The sequence below is a fragment of the Staurois parvus genome, unplaced genomic scaffold (assembly GCF_062004578.1).
Source record: "Staurois parvus isolate SC_StPar_1 unplaced genomic scaffold, SC_StPar_1.0 ptg000395l, whole genome shotgun sequence".
In the NCBI taxonomy this organism is placed as follows: domain Eukaryota; kingdom Metazoa; phylum Chordata; class Amphibia; order Anura; family Ranidae; genus Staurois; species Staurois parvus.
In genome coordinates, this window is record NW_028318191.1 from 3394262 (window position 1) to 3405655 (window position 11394).

Below are 11394 nucleotides of genomic sequence, written 5' to 3' on the forward strand. Positions count from 1 at the left end.
TATATATGTAGATGCATTCCAAAAATGTAGATTTTTATCTTTAAAGACATACAGTATATTTGAAATGTATTTTTAAAAATATTTTCCATATATTTTGTAATAAAAACGCATTTCAACATGCAGTATGTATGTATATATATATATATATATATATATATATATATATATATGTATATTTATTGGAATATATTTTGAAATATATTGAATATGGCCAAAATTGTAGCATTTCAAATATATGGTAATATATTTGGGAAGAATATTTTTAATATATATTTCAAATATATTTTTCTTCCATATGGAAAGCTTTGATTAATTTCTGTTTGTGAGTGCATTTTTATTATAAAATAAAAGGTATTGTACCAGGGCCTGTGCACTCCTCTCATTTGTGTTTTTCTAGTTTCCATTGCCCGCTGGTTATGAGAGCAGCAAGGTTGTGGTATTATTGAAGATGAACCCTTTCAAGGCTGAAATAATATTGAGTTTTTGGGCCCTCTTCATGCAGGTCACCTGCGGCATTAGCGCAAGTGCTGACATATGTGTACACATGAGATTCTTTATTTAAGGCAATGGTTTTTATCTAAAAAATAATATTTCAGCGTTTCTCCTAAAGACAGTTATGTGAATACCCTATCAAAAGAAGACTTGAGAAGGAAAATGGCAGTAAATCCAAGTCACTTGCAGGTGTTTCCCAGTACCGAGCAGGACCTAGTGATTAGTCACCACCTGGTGCTGGTTTTTGGGGGCCTATTAGGCTCTACATCCAGATTCACCCAGTGCCTCAGCATTTTGTTTTGCACAAGGCCAGTCTTCCCACCTGGTCTTGCTTTGCCATGGTTCCCTTTACCTGTTTCCTTGCAATTGTATGTATATAACTAGTTAGTTCCAATTTACACACTTGTTTGGCTATTGTTTTTTTTTGTTTTTTTTTGTATATGTGCAACATTATGTATATTGTGCATTCACAAATAAATTGTATCATTTTTTATTTGAACTATGGTAAATCTTTTTGTGTATTCAACATATCTGATGACACCAGATGACAGGTAACCTACTACTGGTTTCCTGATACATAGCATCTCTTTCACTTTTCACTAACATTCCCTTTGGTGAAACAATTTTTTTCTGTTTTTCCTGCATTGCAAGGGACTTTTCACATTCTTTGCATATATGATGTTGTCTGTTCTATGTACAGTTTCAATTCCAAAACTCCTAGGACCCATTATTTTAATGTCTTGACAGGTGTACATACTTGACAAAAATGTCAGTGAGGAGACATAATCTTCCTATTGTTTTATGGCAACACAGCTGAGTACTAAGTAAATCGCACTAGAAGGGATAAGAAAGATACTCAAAGATTATTGTTTATTAGTAAAGATTAATTCACTATGTACTAACAAATTTTGTAAACACTTTGCCATTTATTTGTTATCAGATGCTCCCTATGCTGGGATGGTGTTAATTAGTCCTGTTAGTCTTAGCTACAGCAGGCTCCAGAGATTGATCTAACCTCAGGAAGCCTGCTGCACATTCCAGATGGAGAACCTGGCTATACACTAGTCATGTGTGATTCGTTTTTTTATGAATCGAAATTCAGACAAAATTTAATTAGCCAGAGATTCGGATGTATCTGAACAAGTCCAAATATACAAAGATGAATCATTCTAACATAATGAATATGACTAAATTAAATTATTGAGTTCCAGCTAAAAAAAAATAAATAAAAAGTCAGCAGCTACAAAAACTATAGCTGCTGACTTTTAAAATAAAGCCACTTACCGGTACCTTGGTCCAGCAGTGTCCTCACCACTGCTGGTTTCACCAACCATCTTCTCTCCCTAGTGCCGGCATCTTTAGCATGGGTACCCAGCTGTGACAACTTGCGGCTTCACAGCCGGGTGCCCACTGCACATGTGTGAGAAGTGCTGCACTTTGTGAATGGCCCCATAGTCTTCTGGGACCTGTCACATGTCCCAGAAGACAAAGGGGAGAGAAGGGGGAGGACAATTTCCGCTGCTGAACACCTAGGCTAATGTAGCGGAAATGGGAGCGGATACCCGCTCCCCAAAGGTGCCAATCCTTAATAGGAAGCGGGGGGCAGAGCATTAAAGCAGAACTTTCCCTTTTGTGTGGAGCTCCAATTACCCAGTGAATGCAAAACAAAACACATTTTCTTCATCATGCACACCTATACTGATCACCCACAAGAATAAAAAAGAAACCTAACATTGAAAATGGTCACTGATTACTGTATGCCCAATAAGATAGCCATTTATTACATAAGGTATACATGCGATGAACGTATCATAATTTGGGTTCTTTTCTTCACTGTCATGTTTTAAGTCTAACTAGTTGTAGACATTGGGCGTGCTACGCACATCCAGAAAAAGGTCATCATTGGACACAGGACATGTGTAGCACATCTAGCCTCTCAGCCTGTTTGTCAGGACCTCCCTTCCTAGTAAACAACCATATGAGCTTTGATCAATCAAAGCCAGCATTGCTGTGTACACAGAGAAGGTCATTGGTTTTAGCTGTAAAAAAAAAAGCAGTCTGATTGTGAATATAAATAACACTTGCTTGGACTATAGAAAGATACAATGTAACATATTATTTTTGTATCTTTCTGTTCATAAAATGTTTCCCTTAGTTTACTCTAAACAATCCTAATGAACTCATTATTCTCCTCCATTCAAATATTATTTTCCTGCTTAATTATTTGTTCTTTACTATTTATTAACCATTTATATTTAAATGTTTTTGTTTAAGTTTGTTTTGCAGCTTAGTATTTTTTACACCTTGAAAAAAACCCACAAAATTAAAAAAAAAACCTTTAATTCATTTGAAAATAGCTGTGCAATGTTTTGTACCAAAATCATAATTTTAGTGTCATTTTAAACAGGACAAATTACAGAATAAAATATGGACTTTTTATCAGCAGTAACACTATTTATTTTTATATTGACACTGCTCAAAAATGATAGTAAAAAAAAAATCATTGTTGCAAGACAATATCATGAAACAAAAGCCTTGTTTGTCCTTTAAAAAACAATCTGTATGTGTTACCTTGTTGTTTTAAGCAATGAAAAGTTGGTGGTCAAATAACTGCCTGTCAGGGCTCCTGGTATGACCAGAGATGTGTGAACTGACACAGGGAAATGCAGGCTCAAGTATGGTGTAACAATATAATTTATTAAAGGCTATACACAAATATAAAACACACAATATACACAAAACCAAACCTCTAACTGATAACGGATTGTACACAGACAAGAGCAGTCAGGGCTGGTGAGGTGGAGTGGTCAGGCAGGCCGGGTCAGGAACCATCGGGCAGACAAGACACAAAGGAGCAGGCAGAGCGTAGTCAGACGGGCCGGGTCAGAAACAATCAGGCAGACAAGGTACCAAAGAAGCAGGCTGGAGAGTGGTCAGGAATAGCCAGGGTCGGTGCAGGCAGAGTTCTATCAAAGTCAGGAGTCAGGCAGAGGGATCAGAAAGGCAGACGACAGGATCAGTCACAGTGGCTCATAGGCACAATACACCAAGGCCCTGACTGCAGGCCTGGCCACTCCTTAAATACACCTCCTGCAATCAGCCTCAGGTGATGGCTTGATTGCATGACTGATCTTCTAGCTGCTGAGAGCACCCGCTGGCCAGCCCTGGGACTGCAGCCCACAAGGCAGGTGAGTCCCACCACCATTGGCGAGTCCATTCCTGACACTGCCTCTAAAATGACAGCTTTCTGTAATTTGTTTTTAGTCAGCTTCCAGAAATATAACCTAAAATATATAAGTTAGTATGAAACAAAAGCACTTTATTTATGATTGTATATAGTATCATGGTATATCACACTTTGGTATTGGCATACAGTAGATTTAATAGAGTGCTGTATACATAATTATATTTCCTAGATATCAGGGAGGATATGATTTACTGCAGCTGGGGTGAGATATCTAAATGTGAGTGTGGGTAGACAAGAAGTATCCTGAAGCTTCCAGAAACATTTGTAAAAACATGAACTCCAGCCTTGTTATATATCAACCTTTTTATAAAACTAAGTTATATAATTTTATGGTTGCAGGTATTTTATTAGGATGTTTTAATTATCTGTGAATTACAGCTGTTGAGCTCATGTTCAGACTTATCATTATATAATTTACATATATTTTATATAATAGTATATTTTCATTCTAATAATTAATATTGAATTATATGTTAACATTCTAATAACTAATATCAAATATGTTTATTATTAGCTCTTAGGAAGGGACACAGATCCATGAAATGCATTGGTTGTCTTGGAATCTTCAATAAACATTCCAGCTTGCCATGGTATAGTACATACATTTGGACATGGGCACTGCCCCTATTGATGGAGTGGGTTTCACCTCAAACAAATTAGTAGTGCTACCAATCAAGCTTGTATAATCCCTCAGAAAAGCATTAATGGAAACAGTTGAATGGCAATGGAAAATTAATCTGCTGTGCATCCTCAAGGGGGTATAAAAACACTACTAAGCAGTGTATACAGTATACAACATCTTTAAGATATACATTGCTTAAGACTTTGCTGTTGTTGGAAAATATTATGTTCAGCAGCTATCCCTTGGTGCAGTATCCAGTTCCTTTTCTAAGCCCTGTGATCCTGTATATAAGCTAATGCCATATTAAAATGCAGGTATCATTTTAGTCACAACTGTTAACTTAATTATTTCTAACAGGCTCTCTTTTTGGAATATTATCATATTATACATAAATTGTAATTTTTTTTTTACGTATGTTAATTTTCCTGGAAACTTCCAGGTGTCGTAATTACTACCAAAACAATTCGTCTGGCTGCTAGATTTAAAAATTTTTTCTTAAGACTTGATGAGGGATGTTAGTCATGAATGGGATTTTTTTCCAAGCCTGCAGAAACACATACAGGTGCTACAAATTCATACCTTGAAATTTGAGGAAGTGTACTTTAGTATATAAGAGAGAAATACAACCTACACTTATAGCCACTATTCCCAACATTTTTACTTGAAGTAACAAAGCTTAGGTAAGATACTCTGCATTAATTTTCTGCATTGAATAATAATAACCTTTATAATAATAATAATAATTTATAATTAATACTATACAATACTATACTATAATTTGTTATTTAGCTGCTGTTATTTTATCTGCATTTTTTTTAGTTTTATTCTATACCATTTTGATTCAACAGATAGTACATATTGTAGGAAGTCTCTTGCAACTACATATACACATTACAAATATAGTGGTTGCCAATTCATGTATGCACTTTTCCAGGTGGCATTCATTTTTCCACATTACTATGGAACCATCTACTGGCCTCCTTCAGCTTTCTATTGTGATCTTTCTCCTGACAATGCCATTGTCAAATGCAAAACATTTTTATTGTTCCATTACTGCTGATATCAGAGAATTTGAAAGATATTTTGGGACACTCAAGGAAATGTTGGTAAGTGTAAGAAAGTACAGACGATTTGTCTGTGTACTTTCGTCTTTTATTTATTTATTTGTTTGTTTGTTTATTTATTTATTTCTTGTACTTTGGCCACAATTTCTATTATGACAGAACATGTAATCACATTTCTGCAGTATTTCATTCAGCCTACTGCCCTGGTTTAAAGCAAATCTGAACCATTCTAGATTATAGCACTCTGCTACCCTACCAACATTTGTTATTATGTATCTCTCTTTTTTATTTATTTGTGACACTTTTGCCAGTTGCCAATAATTTTCTCCAAAATCAAAAAATAGGAAAAAAAATAAGCTTTGATTGTCTGGCCATTGGAATGACAAATGTATCCTAGAATGTTTAGGAGGATAGGAGTGCTCATTCTTTAAGTAGCTAAATATATTTCAGTTAGCCATTAGCTTTTATTGTTTATAATAGCATATTCCATATAAAGCTTCAGCATAGCCTAAAAACCTTAAATGTGTATGCATACACCCCCAGTACAAGTTTAAATTAAATATTTGTTTGAATTATTTATTTAAATTATTCTATTAAATCCAAAACAAAAAATAAAGTGAATCTAAATACATGAACAAACATTTTGTATATTGTAGATTACCAGTCCTTAGATGCAGTAGTTGCATTAGTTTTCTTTTTTTAAAGAGTTTTTTCTTTATATTCACATAGTGATCCTAGCAGTACCACACTCCCTGCCCCAAGGTGACAATGCTCACTCACTGCATCATGTTAGGACAGGGGAGTTAGAGCTGCAGAACACCTTTTTCCATTCATCTCCATAAAATAGGGTTAATTAATCTGTAGTTCACAGAACAGAAGAGGACTGGTAAGGGTTAAAAAACACTGCACAGTGCATGTGACACAGGACAGCACTAGATTTCTGGAAGGATCAGCAAGGCATTTTTTGCATTTTTTGAACAGATATAACAAAACACGTTTGAGGGTATATTTAGCAGACCAAAAGTGAGTAAATAAAATACATTTGTTAGGGTTTGCATGCACTTTAACAGTGTAAATAGCCAGGATTATAATAAAGCTTACCTGTAAAATGACTATCTCCTAAATGTTCACCATTTAGGAGATATTCTATGGAGCAGCAGCCTGTGACATTAGTGGCACATGCAATCTGAAGGAACAGCATACCCATGCCGTTGCTTCAGAGCTGTGTGCTATGGCCGAGACTCCTGCATGCATGCGCAGGAATGATGTCATTGGCAGCTCGGCCACTCATGCAGCTGTAGCCCCTGAACAGGGAAGGAAGATTGGGTGATGATGGAAGCCTCTGCAGCGGTGACAGCACAGCGCTAGAGGGCATTGTTCTAAGTTAAGTCTTTCATAATGTGCTAGTAGGTGATGCATACTAGCACATTATTATTTTATCATGCTACCACTTTAAGTGCCATATCTGAAAGTTTCTGTAAATGTTTGAACTCCCCCCCCCCAACTGGCAGAGAATGCAAGGGGAATAAAAAATGTGACATTTTCATGATAAAGGCTCTAAGAATCAGCTTTGACTGTGCAAATACTAATGTGCAAACTGTTGGGGATAATATATATGTATACCACATATATAATACTCTTATATTATAAGAACACAATAATAACAGTAATAACAACATTGATGTTTGACAATTTGATTTTGCAGCATGATAAGGACCTAATTACAGATGTGAGCCTACTAAAGACAAATGAGCTAAAACACATACAGGTGAGTATAGTCTTTTGTGTGTGTAATATAATGCAATCAAGAATGCTTGAATTATATGTGATTTGCCTTTGTGAATTTTGTCTCCCAATTTAGCCATCTGAAAGATGCTGCTTTCTGCTCAAATTAGGAAAATTCTATGTCTCCAATGTTTTTCCAGAAGTAGAATCCACTTTAATCCAGCAACATCAAGATGTTACCCACTTGGCCAATTCCATACTAAGTGTAAATAAATCATTGAAAGAATGTGTAAGTACCATTGCAGCTAAGACATTAAACCATCAAAGGCCATTATCTATCGGATAATTTCCAGAATTGGTACATTTTAACTGGCTATTATTTCTTAACAGCACACTGCTTTAAGATGTCCCTGTGGTGCTCAGTCCCATGAAGTTATGAAGAAATTTAAGGATGACTATTTTAAGGTATTTATTTATGTTTGATGAAAATATATACCTAGTTAAGAACAGGGATGCAAATAATTTAAGTGGACAATTTGGGCAATATCTCAAAATTAGGTTGGTAATGTAACTGGGGGCAGTATTATGTATAGCTTTGAATGTTGTGGTTAGTATTTTGAATTTTATATGCAGGGCTAATGAAATCAAGTGAAGAGATTGGCAGAGCTATGGATCGGTTAGTAAGGTGTATATGTCTAGCAGCAGCATTCATGCTAGACTGAAGAGGGGATAATCTGTATAGACATAGGCCAGCAAGAAGGAAGTTTGCAGTAGTCAAGATGGGAGATAACCAGGGAGTGAATATGTGGTTTGTGGTGTCATTAGTTAAGCAGGGGGGAATTCTAGAAATAGAAGTTAAAGTGGCAATATTTAGCCAGTGATTAGATGTGGGTCTCGAAGGAGATGTCAGAGCTTAGGATTACACCTCGCACCCTGGTGTTTGTAGAGGGAAAAAAAATTGTGCTATTGATCTCAATAGTAAAGTCATGAGGGGGTAATCGGGGAGGAGGAGATAACACAAGCTCAATCTTAGACAGATTGAGTTTGAGGAAATGGCATGACATCTATACTGATATGTCGGTCAGTAAATTTGTGAAATGTGATGAGATTGAGGGGGTGCACTGGGTAGTGGAGAGATAGATGTGGAGGTCATCAGCATAGAGGTGGTACTGGAAGCCATGGGAGGTTATCAGCTGGCCCAGGGAATAGGTGTAAAGAGAGAATAGGAGAGGCCCAAGGTCGGAGCTTTGGTGTACCCCAACTGAAAATGTAAGCAGGAGATAGATTTGCAAAGTGCACTGAGATAGGTAAGAGGAGAATCAGGAAAAAGCAGAGTCACAAAGGCCAAGGGAGTGGAGTTTACTGAGGGTTAGCAGGTGGTCAACAGTGTCAAAGGCAGCAGAAAAGTCTAAGAGTATGACTATGGATTCATGGCCTTTCGTTTTAGCAGTTAATAGGTCATTAGTGAGTTTAGGTAGAGCAGTTTCAGTGGAATGTTGTGGGTGGAAGCCAGACTGTAGGGGGGCTGAGAAAGCTGTTATCAGTAAGGTAGCAACTCATCTGGTTGTGGACAAGGTATTCAAGAAGCTTGGAGGCAAACAGGAGCAGAAGGATGGGTCTTAAGTTGTTCAAGCAGGTGTGATCCAGTGAGGGTTTTTTATGTATGGGGGTAACTAGTATAATGTTTGAAAGGAAAGGGAAAGGTGCTGCTAGAAAGGGAGCGATTGAAGATGTGGGTTAGTGAGTGTAGGATAGAGCAGGAAGGGGGTCATAGTAGTTGTGAGGGGATGGGGTCCAGGGGACACGTGGTGAGGTGGACCTCAGAAAGGAGTTTGTCATCTTCTTCAGAGGTGATAGGGTTAAAGGAGGAGAATATTGAGTGTGGTGTTGGACCTGATATTTTAGTTGGAGGAGAAAGCTGGATACTGGAGATCTCATCATGAATTATATTTGTATTGATCTTGTTTTTGAAGTGATTGGCAATTTCCTGGGGTAAGTTAGTGGGTGGAGGCAGTGGGGGTGAAGTAGTATATTAAAGCTATACAACAGTTGATGAGGATTGGATAAGAGGGATTTGATGAGAGTGGTGTATTAGGTTTGTTTAGCCGCGTGGAGGCAGGAGTTGTATTTGAGAAGGCTAGATTTGTAGAGGGTACAGTCTACCAAGGTGTTACACCATGCTTGCTCAAGAGCACGTCTGTGTCTTTTGAGACATCTGGTGTCATCTTTTTGCCAGGTTTGAATCTAGTGAGGCTTTGTCCTACATGTGAAGAGAGGAACAATTGTGTCCAGGGAGGATGCGAGCAAGTTGTTGTAGACAAACGTGGCCAGGTCTGGATAGGATGGGGTGCAATTTTGTCATAAAGACAGTTAGTCGCAGAGCATAGAAGGCAAGGGTTGAAGTGGTGGTGGTTTCTATGAGTAACAGTTTGCTGGTTGGAGGCATAGGATGTTGGACAGGGTGAAACTGATAAGGTTATGATCAGAGAGAGGAAAGGCAGTGTTATAGAGGTTACAGGGAGTGCAGAGGAAGGAGAATACAAAGTCAAGGGTGTTGTCATTGGAGTGTGTGGTGGTTTGTGTCCATTGTGTTAGGTTAAGAGAAGACATTTTTTCTTCTCCACTTGGAGATCACCAGCTTTGGCCACTTTCAGATCAATAGACATATCTTTATAGCACAAAACTGAGGATTTGTTGTAGAGGCTCATAGCATAGGATAACCTGAATTAATAAGGCTTGGTTTAGAGGTTAATGTAGTTTAGTGATGGGCTTAGGGAACCAAGGAATTAAAATTAAATACTAAAATTAATGCTGGATTTAGTTTTTTGGGATGGAAAGTTGTGTTAACTTTTGTTGGAGAAAGTTAAGTGTTAGTGTATTTTATAGGGTAAGGTTAAGTGTTAGGGTTAAAGGAAAATTGTACTGGTGAAATATAGATTTTCTTATTTGTAACTTTTGCTTCTGACACTGCTGTCCCTGGCTCTCATTAGATCCTTAAATCCAATGTCAGGAGTACAATTTGAGCCACTGACATGGATTAAGTATGGTTCTGACTTCATTCTGATTTTGCTGCTGACATATTTGTTTTGGACCAGGGACTCAAAAAGTACTGATGCTAGAGACAGCCAGGCAAAACAAACAATTTCCGAATAATATCAGCAGTACCATCCTTCATGTTAACATATTATTTTAGTGGTGAAGTTATGTGTTAGAACCTAGGGTAAAAGTGGGGTTGTGGTTCAAAAGAAATATTAAATGTTAGTGAAAGCATGGAGATGGGGAACTAAAGTAAAGTACCTTTTTAACTGAGTGTCACATTGCATTTTCCTTTCTTTGGACCAAAAATGTTGGATTTGTGAAAAGATGAACAACCTAAAGAATTACAACTTTGTTTTTTCTTCAGATGGAAACAAAAGCAGCTGCTATTAAAGCTATTGGTGAACTGAACATACTGTTTCACTGGATGGAAAAGCACTATTTGAGTCAATAACTTAAAAGAAAAAAGTTTATTTTGTATTTTTATTACGCCTATTTATTTAGATAATTTATTCACTAAATTTTTACATAATTTATAATTGGCAATGTTTTTTTAAAGGTATTTATTTATTTAAATGTATAATTTATTCATATGTATTTATTAATGCAAAATAAATATATATTTACAACAAAATATAAATGTACAGTATGTATTTTTTGTGTTTTAAAAAATACAAATTTTAAAAATGTACTGTATGCATACTTAATGATGAACACTGTGTGCATAATGTATGTATGACTTCCTCTTTTTTACATGGGTGTTCCTTTTCCTTTTCACAATTCAAAAACATATAAGTATAATAAATGACTTTCACTTCAGACTGTGGCTGGAACATTAGACCTTAAAGTGTTACTAAACCCACAACAGTAAAATCAGTCTGTATATGCAGTAAAGCATGCTTGTTATACTCACTGTGGAACTTAAGGGATAATCCTCTGCATTGTGTAAGAAGGCTGTTTGATCCTGACTTCTCTGCCCCTCTTCTTATTCAAATGTCCACGCTGATAAGACAGACTGAACCTGTAGCCCTTCGGCACATGCTCAGTTTAGTTTGTATTGCTAGAGAGGTTTTTTTTTCTTGGGAGAGTGCACGTGATGAGCACAGGGCCAATCAGCACTGTCCAGACAGAGGTCAGGGGTTTTGCATCCTTCTAGAGCAAAAAGAAAACTCTTCCTACAAGCTTTAACCAGTGCTTAGCTGAAGTCT

General features: G+C 36.8%; 1 protein-coding gene across 1 annotated transcript; it reads left to right on the forward strand.

Annotated features, from left to right (window-relative positions):
* Window positions 1–5320: 5320 nt before the first annotated feature.
* On the forward strand, window positions 5321–10640 carry LOC149455372 (interleukin-20-like). Its single transcript, XM_089686340.1, has 5 exons — window positions 5321–5467; window positions 7131–7193; window positions 7287–7439; window positions 7541–7615; window positions 10554–10640. The coding sequence occupies exons 1-5, from the start codon at window positions 5321–5323 to the stop codon at window positions 10638–10640; spliced, it is 525 nt and encodes a 174-aa protein (XP_089542466.1).
* Window positions 10641–11394: the final 754 nt, after the last annotated feature.